At 32.4% G+C, this 24051-nt stretch overlaps 2 protein-coding genes across 2 annotated transcripts; both read left to right on the forward strand.

Annotated features, from left to right (window-relative positions):
• Positions 1-329: 329 nt before the first annotated feature.
• LOC145618126 (uncharacterized) lies at positions 330-12078 on the forward strand. Its single transcript, XM_081672915.1, has 9 exons — positions 330-533; positions 635-697; positions 836-891; positions 2754-2847; positions 4374-4434; positions 8235-8316; positions 10948-11003; positions 11569-11632; positions 11754-12078. Exons 1-9 carry the CDS (start codon positions 408-410, stop codon positions 11812-11814), a joined length of 663 nt encoding a protein of 220 aa, XP_081529041.1. The 5' UTR covers positions 330-407; the 3' UTR covers positions 11815-12078.
• A 4452-nt stretch (positions 12079-16530) lies between these two features.
• LOC145617144 (viridiflorene synthase-like) lies at positions 16531-23446 on the forward strand. Its single transcript, XM_081671828.1, has 7 exons — positions 16531-16797; positions 18304-18577; positions 20578-20938; positions 21710-21928; positions 22191-22332; positions 22434-22682; positions 23117-23446. Exons 1-7 carry the CDS (start codon positions 16531-16533, stop codon positions 23444-23446), a joined length of 1842 nt encoding a protein of 613 aa, XP_081527954.1.
• The last annotated feature ends 605 nt before the right edge of the window (positions 23447-24051 follow it).

Below are 24051 nucleotides of genomic sequence, written 5' to 3' on the forward strand. Positions count from 1 at the left end.
TTCAGTTTTTAATTTCCTTCTCTCATAAAATATTAAGTTCAGTTTAGTTCATTTCAATTAATTCAATCAATCAGATTAGACCCTAAGTTATTATCCGGGAAATGATTTTGGCACACCACTATTGATTTTGACACACCTTTTTATGTGAGCACAGTTTTCTACGCTCTCTCACACAGAGGTGTGCCAATATCAATATATGGTGTGTCAAAATCATTTTCCTTATTATCCGAACCACATAATACTTAACAGATTCGACCCCGAACCTCAAAACTCGAACCAAACCGAAGGCCCGAAGACAAAAGGCTCAAAAATTAAAAAAAAAAAAAAAGCAGAGAAGATCTCTCAATAAAATTGAAGCATAGGAGAAGAGAGCCAAGTTGAAGTAGCGAGCTCTGAAAATCGCAACAATGGCGGAAGATGGAGCAGCAATCTTTGCTGCAATCTCAATAATGTTGCTATCAATGGCTACTCTTTCTGCCGCATATAGACCTGGCGACATCGTCCCTTTGAGTAGGATGGGTCAATACCACTCCGTCTGTTTTCTCTCTCTCCTCTTTTATGTCAAAATTACTGCAATTTTTGTCGATGATTTCTGATTTTTTCTTTGAATTTCTTGATTGATTATTGATTGTAGTCGAGGACTGTTTGGCATGATATTGTTGGTCGTCATTGCCCCATTTTTGCTGTTAATCGAGAGGTAATTTCATGCCCTTGTTTATTTTTAATTTATTTCCTGATTTTTTTTTGATTAATGAATTTAGTTTCTTGCTTTGAATGTTATGGTGATGAATTTTGTTACTGAGTTTGTAATTTCATTGATTTGAATGTTGCATAGGTTTTGATTCCTATTCCGAAACCAACTGGATACACTGGTGCTGATCCTTATAAAATGTAAGCTTAATTTCATCTTCAATGTTTGTTTGATCAGCTACTCTGTATTTTATGTTTCTCAAGTTTCGAATATCGAGTTTTGAGCAATTTTGTAGAAAGTGGAATTTTTGTGGCTTAAGTGCAATTAAGCCCTTTTCCTGCAAATAGCTGTAGAATTGGATTCTATGAGCGAAATCGGGTTGATAAATGGCGAATGAGGTTTTGGGTGAGGCCAAATTAATGAAATGTATTGTAATTTAGCACCAAGAAATTTAACAATCAGCTTCAGAGATTTAGTAAACGGCCTGGTTAGTAGGCAGGAGGCAGCAAGATGGCAAAGACTTGATTGTGCAGGATTGCAGGAAGGTTTATGTGATTCAGATGTTAAAAATTGTTATTTTTATTTTGTTTTTCTAAAGACCAAATGCTTTGCACTATGGTCTAGTCTGATCTGATTTTTTGACAAATATATGTCATAATAATTAGTAATAAGTAATAAACTATATTTATATAATAATATATTCCGGCCTAGTTTGATTTGATTTTGACTAATATATGTAATAAGTTATTGAAGTAAAGTAAAGAAAACATGCCCTTGGGGGGGGGGGGGGTGGTTGTGGTTCCACATCACATGAATTGGGTGGGTTAAGTTTTTAATTCATAAAGTGACAAGAAATTTTGGACATCCCTAAAAGAAGTAGATTTTTAGCAGGTAGAAAAGAGAAGTTCTTTGGGCTCAATTGGGTGGAATTTGGTGTTAGCTGAAGGTATACAGTGTAAGCCTATAGCTGGTTGAGAATCTGAGATATTCTAGAATGTTCTGTATTCTTGTGTTAGGTACTTAGGTATGTAGTATAGCATTTGAAGGCAATTTTGAACCAATCATTTTCTTGAGTCCCAATTTCAATTAAGTAATGTAATTGAGAGGCACTTAGGCTGTTAGGAATATTAAGAGGAGATGTGTTAGAACCCACCTCAATTTTGCATGTATATACTTTACTTTATGCCTTGTAGTGTTCTTTGAACTTTTGAAGCTTCCTAAGCTTAATATTCCATAACGTTACCGCTGTGAAGTTATCTTGCAGATAAGCCTCTTTATGTGGGATCTATGAATAGTTCACACCACTTGCTTTATTTACCTGAGTGTTGCTAGACCAATATACAATTTGTGCTTAAGCAAAGTCCTCTTGCCATCTCAGCCCAGTTGTGCCTGCTAGCTCTTGTTCATTACTCAACACACCAATAGGCAAGAGTTCCTCTTCTCATTTCAAAGCTCCGCATGTGCTCACTACACATTCACAAGCCCTTTCCTGCATCAAGGTTGCATCCTTGTCATCAGAAGACAATTGTGCACCACATGGTTTGAGTGTTAAAACGTTCAAAACATGACACGATGGCTCTTTGCTCTAAACTTGACAAATATTGCGAGCACACTTAGAATTTGTTTAGGCGGAAAAAGCTCCTGATCTACATTTGGATAATGTGCTGCAACACTTCTTATGGTGATGGTCTATTTGAAATGTTTTATGATTGTTTAGCTTGTTTACTCAACAATATATATCATGTGCATGATGAATGTCCTTGAACATTTGAGCTGTGCAACTTGCTTTGGCTGGTACACATCCTCACTTCATACACTTTAGATCTAGAGTTCATGATCTACCTCCTCAGTGGACATCATGCCTTTATAACACTGGATTTTCTAGGCGCTCCAATACTTGTCAAGATTATTGGTTGTGAGTAATTCATTAGGCTGTCTGTCATCTATTGTTCTAAATTGTATTTTCTTGTTGATTGACTGTCCTTTAATTGAGCTCCTGATTTTTTAACTGTTATTACTACTTGGGGTGTTACCCACTCTGATTTCTTATTGCTTTCTGTAGAACGTTCCAAGTTGGGAAAGAAAAGTTTCAGCTTCCCTGGCTTTACGTCATAAATCGGAAGAGTTCTGAGGTTCCAATGATTGACATGCATTTGGTACGTACCGATTATTACTAGTGCCTTGGATGAGGCTTCCATTTTTGGAGTTTGAGAAGGTGGCTGGTGCAGTTTCTGTGGCCATACCTTGTATTCATAGAGATGATGTTTTTTTTGTTAGAATTGATTGCCAAGGCATAGCTAGGCTCCCATATAATAAAAGGAAGAGAAATCGTAAAGCTCAGTGAGACAATTGCATTAATCTTTTTCTGAAACTTAGTTGCCTTGTGTGAGTAAATTTATGTCTATGTGTTAGATGTAAAGCCAAAAGATCTTTTTGGTACTATTATTTTTACTTCCCAGAATACCTCTATTAATATCCTTGAAAAATATGAAGAGAAATTGTTTTTTATTTTTTGACGGGAAAGGGAGATTGAAAATGATTCTTCTTATAATTATCCAAAATAAGTAAAAAATTTAAGCTCTCAATACATTTGCTTTTCTCCCAACAAGTTATTTCATGGAATTGTTTTATGCCCTTGCCCCTGTGTTGACTCTACTGCTTTACGCTGAATTATTGACATCAATATCAAATCATCAGTCCTTACGGGGACACATAATTTTGAAATTAACATATGTAATCAATTTTAAGATACTATCTTTCAAGCTTTTACATTAAATATAAGATTTATGTGTAACACCACCAAAAAATGTAAAGCTTATCAACAATTATCCTAAACAATTTTATTTATTTATTTATTTATTTTATTTATTTTTATTTTTTACAAGTATATAGTCTTATGGAGCACAGTGCCCACTTACATTGCACACAATGCGTTTGTGTCTAAGCTTGTGCCAAATATTGTCTTTAACTATTTCTAGATGTTTCTGTCACTTAGTTTTACTTGCATTTGATGTAGTCTGTCTCTCATAATAGACTTAAAGCTAGCAAAGAGATTGCATTAAACAGTTTGTGCTCTTTTAATAACAAATGGGTTGGCACCCCTTAATCCTAACAAAGCCGTGTGAATATATTATTATTTGTATGGAAATTATAATGATTTAGCTGATGTAAAAGGCACATATGTATTTATAGTATCTTGTAAAGCATGGTCCATCTTTAGCATTTCTTTTGTTACTTAGCCAACTTCCGCATTCACCTTTATTATTTCTTTGGGGGCCTCTTTTCTATTTTTAATTAATGGGTAATTGGTTGACGCTGCTTATGTTTAGGCTAATGCTAATTTAATCCATTTAAATAGATGTTTTAATGCTTCTTTCAGTGTTTGAAGCCACTTATTTAATTGGGTTGTAAACTCAACCTGAACCTGTTATTTATTGTGCTGTTTGGTACAATTGTCATGGACTCATGGTGGCCAACTTTCACATTCACTTTCTTCATCAACACTTCTTAAGCTGTAAGTTGGCTGTTTGTGAAGCTAATACTTAAGGAGTTGAATTATTGGTGAAAGAAAGGCTTGGTGATTGGCATTATGAGTGGAGTTGCAATTTCAAGTTTCTATGATGGAGCTGATCCTAGTAGGAGAAACCTTTGACCCTTGTCTTTCTGATGTTTTCTGATGCAGAGGTATTCAGGAGGTGATTTGCTTGGCATAACTGCAAAAGTTGTTGATATGCCTCATCATTGTATGTTACATTTTCCTTTCATCTATACCCGTATAGTTGTTTTGTGCTGATTGTATCACTCTATTTTGTTTTGAATGGTTTACTGGTACATAGTTTCATTGACTCAAGTCCTTACCCTCATTCTTGTTTCAATTGATTCTGCCTATGTATATCTTCTAATTGGACATTAATAGGTGTTTGCATGCCTTAGATGCTCAATATGTCTATTAAACAGTGGTTCATGTTGAGTTATTGAGCATGAAAAATGATCCTTTTTATCAATTCTGGATTTATATCTATATTTTGTATATATTTAATAACTTTTTTAAAAAGGTGGTCTGATATACCCCGTAATTACGATGTCACTTTGAACTCTTTTAAAATGTATCTTGTATCTATATATTTAGCTCTTTTACAATTGGAAAGTACATATTCAATGAATTGATTACTGGTGTTTCCTTTATGTTCCTGTATGTAAAGTAAATGACACTGTAGTAAACCAATTAAGCGACAAAGTTGCTCCGCATCAAGATGCTGGAATAGCTAGTTTATTTGAGTCTAATTTCATTATGTGGACAATAGTTGTGGGTTTGTGACATTATGTGTGAAATCCATGACTGACTTCTTTCCTATACTATCATTTTATATTTTCTTTTGAGATGAGAATATGTAAAAATCATAGCTTAATGAATAGGTCTTTATTGTTTAACGTGGGTGGGTGGGTTGGGGGGGGGGGGGATTCACGAGTTCAAATCTTGTATTGACCTTGTTTGTATTCTCTTTAAACTATATGTGGATGAAGTAACATGAGATCTGGTTAATGTGAGAAAGTGTTATGTGACGGATGGACTAGAATATGAATTCTTTTTATATGTGGAAATCTTATGGTTCCTTTAAAATTTCAGCCAGGGGCATCAGCTGGTGCCTGTGTGTCATTGTTTGATTGCTCATTCTTTGCAACGCTTATAGCCTTCTCTCAGTCCTACATGATTAACTTCTCTCAATGATCTCAACATTGCCTTCATTACTTTCATAAGTCTCATTAGGCACATGCAAACTCCCTCGATTCTTGTTAATTTTCAATAATTGAGACCTCTATGTATAGTTACTTTCAACACACCACTTTGGAATGGACATTAAGAAGAATATTAGATGTAAACGGATTATTTAATTGAAATGATTTTACCATTGGTAAGAAGAAAGTTTTAAGTTGATATGGTTAAATTTTTATACCTTAATTTGTTCATTTACCTTTTCTCATAATTTTCAAGGTGTGCCAAGGGGGGTCACGAGTTTAATTCTTATATTGACCTTGTTTGTATTCTCTTTAAAATATATGTGGATGAAGTAGCATGAGATCTGTTTAATGTGAGAAAGTGTATTGTGACGGATGGACTAGAATATGAACTCTTTTTAATATGTGGAAATCTTATGGTTCCTTTACAATTTCAGCCAGGGGCATCAGCTGCCGCCTATGTATCATTGTTCGATTGCTCATTCTTTGGCATCAGCTACACTAGTGTGCCAAGTTGTGTTACAAGTATAAAAGAGGAAGTATAAAAGGATACGTGAAATTAGCATAAGACATGTAAAATACTTTTCCCCCCTTCCTGTCACCAACATGGTAAAATAAATCATTTTGCTCAACATTGCTTTCCCTTTGGAATGATTTGTTGATTTTTGAAATATCTTTGACTTAGTATTAGTTCTCCTATATGTGCGACAATGTGTAGCTCTAACTAGGACTTTGTTGCAAGTCAGGTGTGTAGCTAAGCTCTGTAATATTTGGTGTTCTAGAACTTAAATAGCATCTCAGCTTCAGCACTGGGTAAAAGGAATTTTGGTTTGGAAAATGGTGGAGTGATTATGAGATGTCTGGTTGGCATTAGGAAGTTGGAATATGTTTAGGAGAAGCCGCATATATGTTACTTGGACTCGGTACCCATGCTCGACATGGGTACGTGTCCAAGCGTCCGACTCGGCTACTTTATGAAAAAATTCCAGTATTTCAAACTAAAAGTAAAGTGTCCGGGAGTCATGGTTCCGACACGGGTATGTGAGGGGAAATGAAGAATCTGAGTAACATAAGTAGTGGACTGTGGAATCGTTATTGATAATAGAATCCAAAAAGGAGAGACTATGAATGTCGATGATAGTTCATATGGATGATGGATTATTATATGATGAGTTTGAGAGAAAGTGCCTTGCTTGAAAAATATTCTGGTTGAGTTACTTTTGATGTGAAGCAGCAACATTTAGCAAGAGATGGAAGAAAGCGCTTCAGCTATATATGCGTTGCTGCTATTGTATTCTGATAAAATTTGATGATAAAGGTTTTTTTAGTCAATTCTTGGATGACGATAGGTTAAAAGATAATCGTTTGACTTAGATGCCAAAGGCTAATGTTGGCCAAATCACCTATTCATGTAAGAATCTTTTGTTAGAGGAAGTTGATAATTGACATATGTTGAGACGGTATGACTTGAGCCCTATTTAGGTGTTATAGGGATTGAAGAGGGAAGCTTTTGAAAAGTAGATCATACATTGACACATGTTTTTGATTGTGAGATAAATGGGTCTTTAGGTCTTTTAGACATGACACATGACACATTACACATGTAGGATTATGTAAACTTATGAGGATGATATCTTGCTTATAGATAATTATGGGGTAATGTAATAGATTGTACATTTTGCTTCTGTCTGGTTGTTCAAGGGGATGACTGTTCTGTTGTGATTAGAGGTTATAGGTCTATAGACATCTTTTTCAAATGGCTTTAGGATTTTAGTATTAGGGGAGAAGAGTATGATCGTATTGCTGTACATTGCTTTTTTCACATGGTAGGATGAGATGAAGTGTCATTACAAATTAACAATACATGTGATACGCTTTTTAATTTCAAGACTTTGGATGGCTTAGAGGTAGGAGTTGCACATTTTGCTTGATATTTGAGCTCATTACATCTTGTGTCATTGATCAATGTCGATACCTCATTTAAGAATCTTTTGTAGGTTTTTTCCCCCTCTCCCCGTATTAAGACATTTGTCCGAAGCAATCTTTAGTTTTATTGTAGATAAAGAGATGAGGAAAGGAGTAGACAGAGATTTGTATTTAGGAAACCTTAGAGAGTTATGGCCTAAAGCCATTACTGGGAGTTAAAGTCTCAAGCTATTTTAAGAGTAATGGCCTAAAGCTATCAAACCTATATATCATTTGTAACCTCTTTTTCCATTATCAATCTATCATCAAACTTTCATCTTTATTATTTCTTCTTATTCACTCAATTTACAGAAATCAGATTATCTAGTTTAATCAAAGAATCAATCTTTTTTCTCTCTATTTTTCCAGTTATTTGTATGACTAAGCTAGCAGTAATCTCAGTCTATCGCATTAATTTATGTTTAACTATATTTTTTTGATAAAATATCAATAAAATGCAATGCACTTCTGCAGTTCTGCGTTGTTGGCTCCCAAAGCACAAGGAAAATCTTCCATTCACATTGTCGTCAATCGCATGGAAATATGAATTGTATTTGGTAGAATAAAGCTTCAGAATACAATTCTAATTTACTATTAATTGTTTTTGGAACAATCCTTGACAACCACCTTTACGCTATGATCCTATGATATCATCCATTTATCTTGTGACCCTAATTTGTACATCTAGTGATGACTGCCTGGAATAATGGAATGTCATAGTAATGTCTTGCAACTTTCCTTATTAGAGTAAATATGTTCTTGCTCATTGGCGGAAGAATATAATTAAGCTCTTTGTGGGTTTCTGTTAATATTTGACATTTCTGACCTTTTTGCCCCACAGATGTTGAAATTCATCCAGACATACGTAAGCAATTCTGGGATCCTCAGCATTGGCCAAAGCATGTGCTTGTCAGATATACTTGGTTAGTATTGGCTTCTAAACTTAGGAAGATCATTTCTCCTTCTGAGTTCTAATTTGTTTAGTAGCACTTTAGTATTGGCCAAAGCACAAATACTATCCCTCAACTTTGGTATTAGTAGCATTTTAGTCCCTCATCTTTCAAGTGTGTCATAAAGGTCCCTCTAACCACCTTGAAAAGAGATGGCTAAGCAAAGTTGAGGGGCTTTCTTGATGACTAAGCAAAGTATAGGGATGTAAATATTGACTTAGACAAATAAATTGATATTAAATTTAAATTTTAGGAACCTGTAGGCTTACCGTGGTAAGGGATAGAAATTAAATAAGAATTGTGGGACTTATAGGCTGACGTGGCAAAAAACTCATTACAAAGGAAACTTAAGGGGCCTAGCTTCACACGTAGAGAAATAAAGTCCAAAATTAATTTTGTTAGAAAAAAATATCCATTTTTAGGAGAATTCATGATTAAATTACCAAATAGGCTAACAACAAATTTGGCTCCTTAAATTAAAGTGAAAAATGAGACTTGGATTTGCTAGATTTGCATCAATTCTAAAACATATTTTCTTAATTTGAAAATTATTTACTTATTATCTTAAACTTGAAATGAAATTCGTTTCTTTTGCTATAAAATCTGTGATATTATCTCTTAATTATCAAGGAAACTAATTAAGAGGATTAGGAAGAAACTGAATCTCAATGAGACAATACTCTTTAAAAACTTAGATGCAACCCCAGGATGGGTTCGGTGCCGGCCTTTGAATCACCATCGTTGTTAATCGCAAGGAGACGCTTAATCGACATCTCCTCCAGCATAACGCATTGTTTAAAGACAAAGTTTATGCCTTCAGCACTAAAGACGCATGACCCACAATGACGAACGCGGCGAGGTTGTTGAGTTTGGGGCAACCCTGGAGTTTCAAGTAAGTCAGGTTCCGTGTACCGGAGAGAGACTAGAACAAAAGTGTCGTCGCTTATATTGATGGATTTATGGTTGCATCGAAGAGCAAGCTTTGTAACCAAGTCGAATTAGGAGGGAAGGTAAGTTGAGATCCCTGGGTTGTTGTTGAGGGAGAGGTGGCAACGACTTTGACCTTTGAAGAGGAACCACCATTTACAAACGAGGGAGCACTGTTTACAGTTGTCAGAAGAGAGAGAGTGGAAGGTGTTGGCCAGACATTAGTCCTCCACCCATCAACAAATGATGTTTTCTGCCCATCAGTTTATACGTCCATGAACTTCTTATTTACTTTTTATTTTTTCCATTAAGCCTAGAGCTTCTTAAAATGTGTATTGTTTTATTTGTCCAAGTCAGCATTTACATCCCTAAACTTTGTTTAGTCATTAGGGAAGTCCCTCAACTTTGATTAGTCTTAGAGGGACCTTTTTACCACACTTGAAAGATGAGGGACTAAAATGCTACTTATACCAAATTTGAGGGATTGTTTTTGTGCTTTACTCTAAAAGGGTAAAGCACAAATACAATCATAGGCTAGAAGGATACCATTGTGCCTTTGTTGCAGAAGGCTTAAGTGTTCTGTACTAAATGATCCTCTAAAAAGCAAAAGAATATATCCAAAATGAAGTTCCCATTGTTATAACATAAAATCATAGGCTTTCACAAAGTCACTCTGTCGGGTAATATAGGGTTGGGGAGCACCTCATAATAATTCCTCATTTCCTTGGTTACTCTTGTCTCTTGATGTAATGTTGCCCATTTGGAGGAAAGACTGTTTTTGATGGTGATAAATCGAGATCTACTTATCAGAAGCTTCTTAGATCCTTATTTTCTTTGAGCTTGTGGCACTTATTATTATTGTTGTACTGTGAAATGAGTCTGGTATTGCTTTCCTTTGTGGCCTCATTATTTTTGTTACTAAATGAAAAAATTGAAGCTGCTTTTAGTTGGTTAGACACCTCTTGCCATTTTCAATAATTCCTTTCACGGTAAACCTCCCCAACCAAGCTGCTATAATGAGAAAAGGAAACAATAGCATCCAATACATCTACTATCACAGCCCTTTTTTATTTTTCTTTTTGAAGAAGAGGTATTAAGGTAATTACTTCATTACAAGCTTTGCTCTTCTTGAGAGAGCAAAGCTTGAAATGTCTTCTAACTATCCCTTGCAGACATGCACTCCAGATTTCCTTTTGATCTTCAGAAATATATATTTGTTGGGAACCTGCAAGAAGACACGCAGCCATCTTATTAAAAAACTAGTGCAGTTATAAACTACAACAATATGAATTACAGTTGATTATTCCCCTTTCTAATAAATGATGCCATTATCTGTTATGAAACCCACAATTGATGCTTGATGTTTCCAACTGTATAATTCGGATGTATTCATCTGGGTTTTACCTTACATAAATGGCCTACCTACGTTTTTCTTGAATGGTCTATAATGTAGGCCCCTTCAAAATTTTACTCTGTGTTTTTTTTTTCCTAAATTAATAACTTATTTCCCATTCATTTTTTCCTTTTGGTCAATTGATTTTAATTGGGTCATTCTAGCTGTTTCTAATGCATTATATTGATTTATTATTCCAGATGATCTATCTTGTTTAGCTTAATGTTGTATCCCTAATCTGTCTTAAGTTTCCCTTTTGATTGATTTATGTATTTTGTGTACAGGGAAGAACACTCTGAGATAGATGTCAGCTCTGGATTTTTTGTCCTTTTTGGTTCAGGTATTTATTTGGGATTCTTTGAACTGCTTTTTGTGCATTCTCAAAGTGGATTAAGTAAAAGCTCCAGTGTCCAATCCTTAAATTAGAACACAACAAGAAAATTGACACCAAACATTGTGAAGTTATATACAACTTTGCAGCATGTTCATTGAAATTTGTGCGTTTCTGTGGAGTTAATATTCAACTCTTAGAATTCTTTTAGCAATGAATCAAGGAAACCAACTAGATTTAAGCATATCAGGGGTGGCCTAGTGCCCTTCATGTGAAGTAGAATAGATTTGGTTTCTTTTTCTTTTGTAGGCTGCATAATCAGTGCACTCTATAAAAGATGTTATACGTTGTTGCAATTATACGCAGTTTATTGGCAATCTGTTTGACACATCAAACTAAGTAACTAAGTACCCACCTCTGCGTAAATAATGCATCATATTTTCTTACACCAATATAGTTTTGATTTACTACTCTTCCTATCAATAAGGGAAATTCAAAGTGGCCTATTCTATTGGGAGGGTGCATCTTGCCATATGATACAATCATTATTTTGACTTTTGGTGCTATTTAACAGGTCTTATGCTTACAGTTGTTTTATCGATCTATATTCTGCAATCTTCTAAAGAGAAGATAGCAAGGTACAATATCCTGCTTCGTTTTGATTTACAGTCACTGAGATTATAAATGCTTCAAAATTTATTCATCATCTCTAAAACGATGTCCTCACGTTGTAGTTTGATATCTGTTATGATGTTCCAGGTTTGTGAGAGAAACTGTTGCAGATAACAATATGTCAGGTGGAGTGGAGAAAGTCGAATAATGGAAATCTCAAAGGATTATACTTCATAGCTGTAGTTTTATTTGTTGTTAGCGATTCCTGTGGTTGTAAATCTTCGACATGTTATGCTCAAAAGATGTCGCACTTTACAGGGATATGTATAGAAGTATAGGAGCTGAGATAAATTTACTTAATTTTCAGGTCTCCCTTAGTATCAGTTGAACAAAATCTGTCGCACAAAAAGTCGGATTGACCATTACTCAAATTGTATGCAAGCTACTCCGAGTCATTAGCACTAATTTCACTGATTCTATGCAAGTTTAAATAAAAATTACAGAGGAAAAAAAAATGTGGATTAATGTAAAATGGAGCAAATAATTAGAACACCCAAATTAAGAAACCCTACCTCAACACATTACTCAAACCAATACCTTGTTAAACACTCTACTTTTTAAAATAATGTTTTGACATGATTCAAATGTGAACCACTGCTTTAAACGCTATTGCTCAACAAGACTAAACCTCAAATCTCGTCTTCTCAAAATTATAGGTGTGGATCATTATAATATATTTAGGGCCTGTTTTGATTGACTGAATTGAGTTGAATTGAACTGAACTTATTGGAGCTGAATTGAAAATAGTATGAAGAGAATAGACTCTTAGTACTTTTTAATATGTTTCCTAACGACAAAGTATCTATTTAATATACTCCCTTAGTAGAAAATAATAAAAATATGAATGAAGTAGGGTTGGTAGAAGAACAAAGTATGATAGTTGAGAGGAAAGAGAATTTGAAAATATTAAAGAACTAGGTTAAATCCCGTGCAATGCATGGTTGTTAAATATTTTTGACAATTTTATTATAAATTTTTTGATATAATGACTTGAATATTAAAAATTAAAGAGTATATTAAAAATAAAAGCATGTGAGAGAAAATATTTAAAATACATGTAATAATTATAAACTTATAATGGATAGTTTAATCTTTTAGAAAAAGATTTATATTTAATATAAAACAAATTATGTCATGATTTAATTTAGATATAATTTATTTTTTCCTTACATAACAATAATTTTTTTAGAAGGTACTTTTGGCGGAAATTTTTTTAATAATATATTGACAAGTGTGTCTTTAGATTCGTTTTTAGTAAGTAGTATTTAATTGATGATAATTAGGGTTCGACTATGAGAGAAGAAATTAAGGTTTGTTTGGTATCACTATGATTTTTTGTTTTTTGGATTTTTAATATTTTAAATCATATGATATATCATATATGTCATATAATGAATAAAAAATTAATCAAACTTATTAAAACCATGATCATTTTGAAAATGAAAATTGACAATAGAAAAGTGGAAACATTTTTTTTTTGTTTTTTGCTTTTTTTTTTTTAAATTTTTTTTTACTTTGTTTTTATATAATGAAAACAAAAAACAATCCGAACAAACCCTAGTTAAAGGTTTCCAAAAAAGTAAATGAAACAAGTAATAAAATACAACTGTTAAAAAAAAAGGTGAAACAAAAAATACAGAGGGATTACTAAACTTAAAAAAGCAGACGAAGTATTGTCATTATCGTTGCTGCCCTTTTAAATTAAGTATTGACGCATAGCTGCTATTTACATGACAAGTAAATAGCATGAATAAGACAAAAGAGTGGTGAAAATGTTTTTCTATTGGTACATACAACTGAACAAGTATAAACGAGAATATAAATTGTCATCAAATATTGTAGCACTGTTACCTATAGTGGCTATAAATAGTACCCTATACTCTAGTAGTATAAAATACATGTATAATATTACGGAGTACATTAAAAGTTCCACTGCAACGATCATAAATTATGTGAATTTACTATTTAGCCCTCCTATATGCATCCCAATCAAATACTCCCTTCGTCCCTTATTGATAGTCTCTTATGGTGAAATCACACGGGAATTAAGAAACTTAAATAAGTAGTAAGGGTGTGTTCTATTCACCTTATTTTCACTTATCTTCACTTATCTTCACTTATTTGAACTTATTATACCTTTTTAAAACTTATTTTAGTTGTAATTTGTACTTGGGTAACCCTTATTAGAACTTATCAAACTTGATCTGAACTTAACTTGAACTAATTACACCTGAAATAAATGAAAAACTACTTGAAAAGATAAATTTACATGGGTATGCAAAAAAGTAGAAAGATAAAGTAATAGAAGTATATGAAAAATGCAAAATTTACATAGGAAAGCTAATTTTGCACAAATATTGTTGCAAAATGGAGGTAATTTTCGTAAAAATCAATATTAATGATAGTTGGAAAAAGCAAATGAGACTAACATTTTGAAACTTAAATTTGATCATAAGAGACTATTAATAAGGGACGGAGGAAGTAGCAGCTATGCGCCTAGTTTCTCTCCGAGTTTGTATCCACGAGATTCATGACTTACTCGTACGGTTTTCACGATACAGACAATCAGTACAAGGTAGCTAAATGTGAAAGCATGATTTGCCAAATTTGACTTACGTGTGTTCCATTTAATAAATGGAATTGGGAAAGTTTGAATTTGGGAATTGGGACACTTAAGTAAAGTTAAGTTAACCCAATCAGTGTATCACCCATCATCATAATTATTGTTGTAATTTATCCCTATCATGTTTGAGCTGTTATCCATTTGGATAATAAAAAAAGGGTTTGTTATAATGGGAGAAAAACTTTTATAATACACCCGATTTACACTAATATTAGTGTATATCGAACAATGTAAAGGTAATTTTTAGCTAATTTTAGTCATTTAAAATGTGATTCTTTATTAATAAATCATAGATAATTTTTAATTTTTATTTGTATTGGATTACTTTTATGCATGTTGGGATAACTTTTATTTATGTCAAAGGTAAATTTTGATCACATTAGATTATCTTTATAATGGATGTACAATTTTTAAAATTAAAAAAAAAAGTTTGTGTTAATGGGTTCAATTTTTATTTATATTTATTTATTTTTTGAAACAAATGAGATCAATGTTATTTTATCATTATCATGTTTGAGCTGTAAGGTCATGATTGATTCAATAAATATAATTATATAGCCTCTAAGCAGGGTTTAAGTTTAATAAGAGTCAAATTTCAATTGGTATAACAAAAGGTATCCCACTTATTCCAACAAAATTAATAACTTATATTATAAAGTATTTTATTTATCATAGAAACTCAAGATTATAAATTATAGATTCATAACTGAGTCACAAATCTTCATGTGGCTGGCCACGTCGTGTGATCGGGGTTACTTATTCAAAGATTAATTATTATGAGGTAACTCGGTCGGTCAAGGGTTACTCGATCGGTCAAAGGTTACTTATTCAGGGATTACTCGATCGGTTAGACTACTTATTCAGGGGTTACTTAGTCGATTAGGGGTTACTCTCACATTGAAAACATGCTAACCAATCGAGGAGAGCTTGTTATATACACCCGGGTGTACCGTACACCCATGTGTATTTTGTTCTTATTTTGATGATAGTTTTTTATTTAATCATCAAATGAAGCTAGAGGAAACACTAATCTTGGGTTAGTTGGGTATACGGTACACCCGGGTGTATATAACAAACTACCAATTGAGTAACCCTAAAATAAGTAACCCTTAACCGACTGAATAATTCCTGAATAAGTCAATAAGTAATCCCTAAATAATTTTTAAGATTCTAATTAATATATCTAATAAGTTTTTTCCCGAGTTTTTAGAGAGCTTTAATTTTCTTAGCGCGCCATGTAAGATTATAAATTTTAGTTGTAGTTAATTAAATAAGAGATTATTAATTTCTTATAGAATTAATTAATTCAATTGCTACGCAAGCAAAATCGTTGAATGATATTTTTAAGTTTAAATTAATTAAATATAAAATAGTATCTTTTGATATTAGGAATTTTATGTAAATATGTAACAAACTTTAGCACATAAATACAAAAAAAAAAAAAAATAATAATAATAATAATAATATTTTTAAAAATTCAAACAAACCGTGCATCGCACAGGTTTCATATAGTATATTTCCTTTTAGGGAAGTGTTGCAAGTAAAAGAAAACGGAGGAAATATATAACATAGAAGCATAATCAATCCACAAATCAGATCATTTACACGTTATTCATGGATTCCCAAGATTGGCGATTTTTACGATTTTTTAATATATAATTACCGAAATTTATTATCTTAAAAGCGCTACTTTATCATGAAAGAATAAAGGAATGATGTCACTAAAAGTTTTGGCGGAAATTTTTTACAGTATAAGAAACTAACAGATGGACAAGCTAAGAGTGATATGATATTATCGGTGATTAAATACTTTTTTTTTGTAAAAAATTTATGGGTAATGCTATATATAGTATTTAGGGCTACATTTAAACATTAAATACACTCTTAAAAATTTGTACGGAGTATAAAATTAGGAATTCATGACAAAAACATGCGTAAATCGGTGTAAAGTGTAATAAGGGTGTTTTTGTCATGATTTCCTAAATTTAATAGTTTTCTAGAGTATATATATTAAATGTTTATATATAGTCCTAAGGGCTATTAAAAACATTTTCCTTCATTTATACTTATACAAATAGAGTTATAGATACTGAATTTAGTCAACTAAATACTCGTTGTTTAGACTCCTTTTCTAAAACTCTCTACCTTTATAAATATGTTGACCTAGTTTAGACTCTTTGTCTCAAACTCTCTATCTACATTCTAGTTCAATTTCACCCCTAAGCTTCACTTTACTTAGCCATGGCTTTCTCTCTTGCACTACTCCCACCTCCACGTTCATACCATTGTGCGACATCCCTCGCCGCCCCTCAGTGCTATCGTGCTCCCTTCCTAAAATACCAGACTTTTGTGGCCAAATGTTCTTACTTCCACACCAACACATCCAATGAAGCAACATCTTCTCAAGAAATTGTAGACTTAAAGGCAGATAAGCATAGACCTCTTGCTCATTTTCCCCCGGACATATGGGGTGATCGCTTCGACAACTTCACTCTTGAACACTTATCGGTATTACTCTCTTAGTGTCCTAGATTAATTGCAAAAATTAACTACTCTCCACGGTATACATATGAGCATCTAAATTTTCATGACATACTAAAAAAACCAGTTAAACTCTTTTCATTTGAATTGTCGACATTATTTATAAGTTATTTTAGGACGTAATTTATTTGTGTCAATGAACTAAGACCCCGTTCTCTTCACCTTATTTTTGCTGAACTGAAATTATTTTTACTGAAACAAAATTATATTTACTGAACTTAAATTAATTTTACAGAATTGAAATTTTTTTTGCTGAACTGAAATTATTTTTGCTGAACTAAAATTATTTTTTTTATTGATTTTCTATTATAATTCTTCTTTAAGTAAACTGAATTTTACTAATCTGAAATTATTTTTACTGAACTGAGATTAATTTTAATGAACTGAACTTATTTTTACTTAATATTATTTTTTTAAGGTGAAGAGAACAGGACCAAATATTCAATTAATATACTAAGGTATCATTCACTTCACTTTCAAAAAAATAATATTCAACAAAAATAATATCAGTTCAGTAAAAATAATTTCAGTTCAATAAAAATAAGTTCAGTTTAGCAAAAATAATTTCAGTGCAGTAAAAATAATTTCAGTTCAGCAAAAATAATTTTAATTCAGCAAAATAAGGTAAAGTGAATGGGGCCTAACTTCAGCAAAAATAATTTCAATTTAGCAAAAATAAGATGAAGTGAATGGAGCCTAACTATTTGTATTATGTACACCATTTACTAAAAATGGTTGCTAACATTATTGTAACAAATGTTTTATTTCCTTTTTAAGTTGTCATCGTTTCTATATCTCTCTCCTCGTCATCACATGCATCTACAGTTGTTCATCGGTCCAAGACCGAACTGGACCGAAAATATGAATTTTAAGAGGCGAAGACCGAGACGATTAAGTTAGGATTAAACCCGAACCGAATTGAAAGAATCGATCCAAAACCCAGACTGGACCGCTTTAGACCGATTTAAGAATTTTTTAAAAAAGAATTCTAATTTTTTTTATTAATTTTATGGAAATTCAAAAAAGTAAAGAATAATCTACACTTTAACGTCTTTTTTTTTATTTTTATATTTAGTATAAAAAAACTTAAATTTTATGTTTTCTACATTTATTAAGGATAATCTTTACATCATTTAAGGTTTCATGCATATTTTTAATATAAAATTGGTCCGGTCCAAGGGTTTTAGACCAGACCGGACCGAAAAATTAATTTCTAGACCCGAAGGCCGGACCGATTAATTCGGTCTGGTCATTTTTTTTTTTCCTGTTTGGACCGATATATGAACACCCTTACATGCATCTATGTAATTCTCTTTCCCTTAAATACTTACAAACAAATTTCGTCTAGAAGTTGGTGTCAATACATTTGTTGCACCTAATATGAAACGGAGGTACTATATTTATAATGATTTTTTAGATATTTTACAAATTTATGTGATTCTAACAATATTTTTTTGTACTTTTTTTAAAAAGAGGATGGATGAATATGCAAAAGAAATCAAGCCACTGAAGGATGAAGTGCGGTTAATGATAACGAATAATTCAACCGATTTGCGTCAGAAGATGCGGTTGATTGATGTTGTGGAACGTTTAGGGTTTCCTTATTACTTCGATAATGAAATTAAAGAATTATTAGATAAGTTTGATACACAACTAAAGAAAAATAATTTTGGTATGGACTATGATTTATCTGATACTGCATCCTTTTTTCGAATTTTCAGGCAACATGGATATAATATGCCTTGTGGTATGTTTTTTTTTTTTTCTTCTTCTTCTCGGATTTAATATTTGCTGTTTTCAGCCCCGGTCCTGACATTTTATGGGCCCTAGGCAAAACAATAGAAAAAGGCCCCTATAATATTTTGTATTTTATACTTTGTATATGTTTTTATTTTTTTTAATGTTGATTCACTTACAAATAATTAACTTTAATTTTGCATTTTTTTTAAATCCAATGTGTTTCATTAGCATTTTAAATTGCAAATTAACGCTATATAACTACAACATCAAAAAATTTATTAATGAAATAATTTAAGGTATATTCATTTGTCAATGAACAATATCACATCTGCATATGGGAGTTGACTAAACTGTACTTATAATTTCATAAAGTAGTCATAATTATCTAAATCCAACAGAGTTAAGATTTAGCTAAAGTTAGAATAGTTAAAAGTATGACATATCAATGTTAATCATGATGTGAGGTTTATATGCTAATATTAAAACATGCAAATAAACAGAAATAATTCTATAAATGGAGCTCACTAAAAAAGAAGCCTAGAGATTATCAAAAGCTTAATTTTCATTTGACTTATGCTTGAAAGGTAATTAAACTTTAGAAAAAAAAAATTCTAAAACTTACCTAATGGAATGAAAGAGGTAGCAATGCAAAGCCACTTAGGCACTTAGCCACTTTAGTAAAGTAGTAAACACTTAGCAGATGCATATCATCAAATGGGTGGTTGCTCAACCTGATGAATTTCAATTAAGAATTACAAATTTATTAACATGTGAATTGATATTTTAGTTAGAATATGTTTAATCAGTTTTACTCAAGAAGAAATAATATTGGGTGTTTGGGTGTAAACTATATCAACTAATCAAGTACTCCATAGCTTTTAATTATTTTGGTTAAAACCAATAATTTTCATTGAACGAGGTTAAACTTTGCATATTCCTAGAAAAAGGTGAAGCGTTTAAAATGAATTAAGACCTTTTTTCTTTCTTTAGTCTTATTTACATTAATACTTGTTTTAAAAAAAAAAAAAATTACATTAATACTTCGTATTTCGTATTGCTTAATGCTTGTGGAAAACTTTCTTACCAAAATTAAATTAAATAATAGGGAAACAAAAAATGGGCCCCATCCTTGGCTGGGCCCTAGGCCTAGGCACTCCTCGCCTACCCTCAGGGCCGGCACTGGCTGTTTTTATCGTCTTATATTATCTAATGGTGCTTGTTAGAATTAGATAGTATACAGGGATTTTCCACATGATACCACTAAAGTTTTAGCTTTTCCAAATGGTACCCTAATTTTATCTTTTTTCCAACAAATACCATTGAAGTATTAATCTAATAATTAACTAGGTTTAGAGTTTAATTAGTTATAATTAAAAAAAAAAATTATATTTAACTCCCCCACCCATCAAGTAAACCTCTTAATTCAGCTTCCTTTACCCCCCTATTTGCAAGGGAATTCTCCTGTTAATTAGCCGCCCAACCACCCTCCAACCTCCTCAATCTAGCCCTTGCCCTCCCACCACCGCGAAACCCAACCTTCAATCTCCACAACCCAGCTCCTGCCTATCCACCATGGTAAAAACTCCCAACTAACCTCAACCCTCTCTTCTCTCTTCTAACTATGTCATTACAATTTCAATTGCCTTAGGTGATTCACTCCAAGATTATTTACAAGAGAAGTAGTCAAGTTCTTTAGCTATTACAAGAGGGAGCCCCCATTCATCTTCATGATAAACAAAATTTGTTTATCTAATGACATTTTTGTAAATATATCAACAATTCACTCCAGTCAGCATGACATTTTTGTAAATAAGTTAACAACTTTTATTAATATGCGGGTCCCACAAATGTTAACTTATTTACGAAAATGCCATTAGATAAACAAATTTTGTTTATCATCAAGATGAACTTGTATTTTATCGCTATTACAATGTCCCAGTTCTTTATCTTTTATTTATTGAGCATATAAAGTATCATCCAAGTAAAAGAATTGCAACACAAATGCAGATGTATTCTACAAGTTTACAAATAATAAAGGCAAGTTTAAAGAATCACTAAGGAGCGATGAAAGGGGTATGCTAAGCTTGTATGAGGCTGCTCATTTAAGGATACATGACGAAGACATTCTTGAGGAAGCCCTTACTTTCACTACCGATTTTCTCAAGTCCATTTCAACATTCTCTGAACAAGCTCGCCTCGCATTGAAGCAGCCCTTGCACCGTGGAAATCAAAGGTTGCAATCACGACAATTCATTAATTTTTACGAGCAAGAGTTTGAGTATCGCGATGAAAAGCTTCTTCAACTCGCAAAGCTTGAATTCAACCGGTTGCAGCTGTTACATTGCCAAGAGTTGAGCCAAGTCAAGGAGTTAGTAGCTATAACTCCATCTTTACATATGACCACTCTATTTATTACCCCAAATCATGGCATGCCCTGAATTTATTTAACAATTCTATAAAAAAAAAAAATTCTAAATTAGGCCCTGTTCAATTCACCTTAAAAAAAAAATATTTAGTAAAAATAATTTCAGTTTAATAAAATTAATTTTAGTTCAGTTCACCAAAAATAATCAGTTCAGTATAAATAAATTCAATTCAATCAAAATCAGTAAACTTAAAGAAGAAATATAATAGAATATTAGTAAAAATAATTTCAGTTCAGTAAAGTTAATTTAAATTTAGCAAAAATAATTTCTGTTTAATAAAAATAATTTCAGTTCAGCACAAATAAGCTAAGGTGAAGTGAACGGGGCCTTAGTATATACACGTACTATAGTACTCCCTATTTTTTTTTTAAATGCATTAGTTTGACTGACACATTTGCCGAGATCTAACTTTCGCCATTAATATCTTTAATTGTGTATTCGTAGTAAAAATATATTATGAAACTGGACATTATGACTAATCTAATTATATATTAATTACTCTATATAACATTTATTTATTTTATAGATGTGAAAAAATTAACTCAACCATGGTATGAAAATAGGGTAAAAATCAAAATGATAAATTTTTTTTTAAAAAAACGAAGGGAGTATTATTACTAATGACTATAACAAAAGGAAAAAGTGATTATGGCTATAATCTGAATTGTCTTAAAGTCTAATTATTTTGATGATTTTGCCTATATATTTCACAGGTGGTGTACAAACTTAGATTTAGCAAGAAAATTTCCTTATAAAAGGCAGAGATGTGTTGAATCTCACTACATATCAACTATTGTGTATTATGAACCTCAATATTCTTTTGCTAGAATATTATTGGCCAAATTTTATGTTCTTCTCGGAGTAATAGATGACACATATGATTCATATGGAACATTTGAGGAGCTCGAGTGTCTCACCGATGCATTCGAAAGGTACGTACTTTACGTCTATATATACTTCATGTATAATCGAGATGAATAGAATATATTTCGATCTAAAGTAGGAATGAAAATTGTATCTAAATTGTGCACATTATGTTTAAAATCTATGCATGTCAAATTTGAGTCAAGTTTTTTTTTTGCACATTTAATTAGTTAAAAATAATATGCACGTTCAGCATATAAAATTTTTCTCATCCTTCTTATTTCAATGAACTTTTCATTTGACCCTAAATTTATGTGCGTATATATATAGGTGGGACTTGAATTCAATGGAGAAGTTTCCACAAGATTATATGAAAAAAATGTACGAGTTTGTCATCAATACTTTAGACGATGTTGCCAAGGAGATGACTAGCATCGGAAAGTCATTTGTGATTTTTTTCACAAGAGAACAAGTAGTATAATTCAATGCCTTATTTTTGTCTATCATTTGACCCTATTTTGTTTGTTCATAAAGTTCTCAGCCTTTGTATTGTATATATGTACCGCGATTCAGGTGCAAAGGTTGATAAGAAACTACTATACTGAGATCAAATGGATGAAATCAAGACATGAGCCAACATTTGAGGAATACATGTTTAAAGGGAGAAATACGTCTGCTATACAAATACTCGGTACTCTTTCCTTGATGGGTATGGAAGAGGTCACAGAAGCGAAACCATATATACAGTTACTGCAATATAACAAGGCCACCATAGCTTCCTCAAGCATTGCCCGAGTCATGGATGACATGGCAACCGGTGAGGTAAGGCATCAATTCATCGCAATTTAGATGGTGGATAAGAGTGTATAGTGTGTAATAATGTCCTTTCAAAGAACACAAGAGCTTGTGATAAAATACAGGGCCATGTTTGGTGAAAAGCTAAAAGCTGAATCTGATTATGTTAGCAGATTTTAACTCGCTAGCTGATTGTATTAACTGATTTGACTAACTTATTATAATTAATAGCTGATTGTATCGTATAAAAGTTTTGTAAATAGCTGACTACTTAAAGCTGATTGATTATGTGAAATGATTAATAAGCTAATTGTGAGGGTAGGTAGTTTATATAAAAATTAATTTAAATGGGGGTATAAGTGTCGTTTCACCATAGTTGCTACTAAAAGTTAATGGAGGTAGTATATATGTTTCTTCGTACGTTGCTGACTTTGGTTTCCTTTAACATGTACTCATAATAGGCAGAGCTTGCTAGAGGTGCACGCCTAGCGACAAGCGTGGAAGGTTACATGAAGGATTATAACATGAATAAGGAACAAGTGTTGCAAATATTCCAGAAAATTATTGATGATGCATGGAAGGATCTTGTTTATGAAGGGTTTCTTAGCAACCCATGTCCTAATGACTATGATCACTTGTCGAAGCCTGTCTATGATCGAATACTTAATTTAACTCGTGCAGTAGAGGCTTTCTACAGGTTTGGGGATGGCTTCACTTTTGTCGAATCCACAATCAAACAAGATATCGTCTCAACCTACTACACCCGTTGCTCATCCAATATGATGGGTTAGCTCCCTATTGGATTTTGAGAATTATTATACTGAAATTTGTTAGCTCATCCAGTATGTAAAGTTTAAAAGTATGTTCTTTTAATTTCACTATATCTGTATGCGTATTTCATTTCTGTGATATGTTCTTTTCCACTTTTTTTTTTTAATAATAAAACGTATGTACCATGCACATAGTACATACACATCTATAAATTAGGGATTGCTAAATATAGTTTTCATTTGGCTTATCTTACGGGAATTAAGAAAGGAAGAAGTAATTAATTTATTCGAGGTGGAAAATTTATAAGGTTGCGAGCATGCATGCCCAGGGCCTAGCTAGCCCGGGGTGAGAGAACAGTTTTCTGAATTGATTCAAAATTTTAACTTTCTTTTCTTAAAAGTCATGTATAATCTCAATAATTGAGTATTATTCCATTATCTTTTGATTATATTGTCTCTTGATTTATTGGAGGTTTTAAAAAACCTTTCTTATTATTATTTACTACCTCCGTCCCCTTTTGATAGTCCCTTATGGGCATTTTTCACGGGAATTAATAAACACAAATAAGAATACTCCCTCCGTCCCAAAAAGAACGACCCATTTGGGTTGATTACGCGGGTATTAA

The sequence above is a fragment of the Chenopodium album genome, chromosome 26, assembly GCF_948465745.1.
Source record: "Chenopodium album chromosome 26, dcCheAlbu1.1, whole genome shotgun sequence".
Taxonomy (NCBI): Eukaryota; Viridiplantae; Streptophyta; class Magnoliopsida; order Caryophyllales; family Amaranthaceae; genus Chenopodium; species Chenopodium album.

Bases quoted from the DNA above. Each gene is read 5' to 3' on its own strand.
- LOC145618126 (XM_081672915.1), top strand. From the start codon at position 408: ATGGCGGAAGATGGAGCAGCAATCTTTGCTGCAATCTCAATAATGTTG. The intron at 892-2,753 runs GTAAGCTTAATT...TGCTTTCTGTAG, and splicing joins GGTGCTGATCCTTATAAAAT to AACGTTCCAAGTTGGGAAAG. The intron at 8,317-10,947 runs GTTAGTATTGGC...TTTTGTGTACAG, and splicing joins GTGCTTGTCAGATATACTTG to GGAAGAACACTCTGAGATAG.
- LOC145617144 (XM_081671828.1), top strand. From the start codon at position 16,531: ATGGCTTTCTCTCTTGCACTACTCCCACCTCCACGTTCATACCATTGT. The intron at 16,798-18,303 runs GTATTACTCTCT...TTTTTTAAAAAG, and splicing joins TCACTCTTGAACACTTATCG to AGGATGGATGAATATGCAAA. The intron at 22,333-22,433 runs GTAGTATAATTC...ACCGCGATTCAG, and splicing joins TTTTTTTCACAAGAGAACAA to GTGCAAAGGTTGATAAGAAA.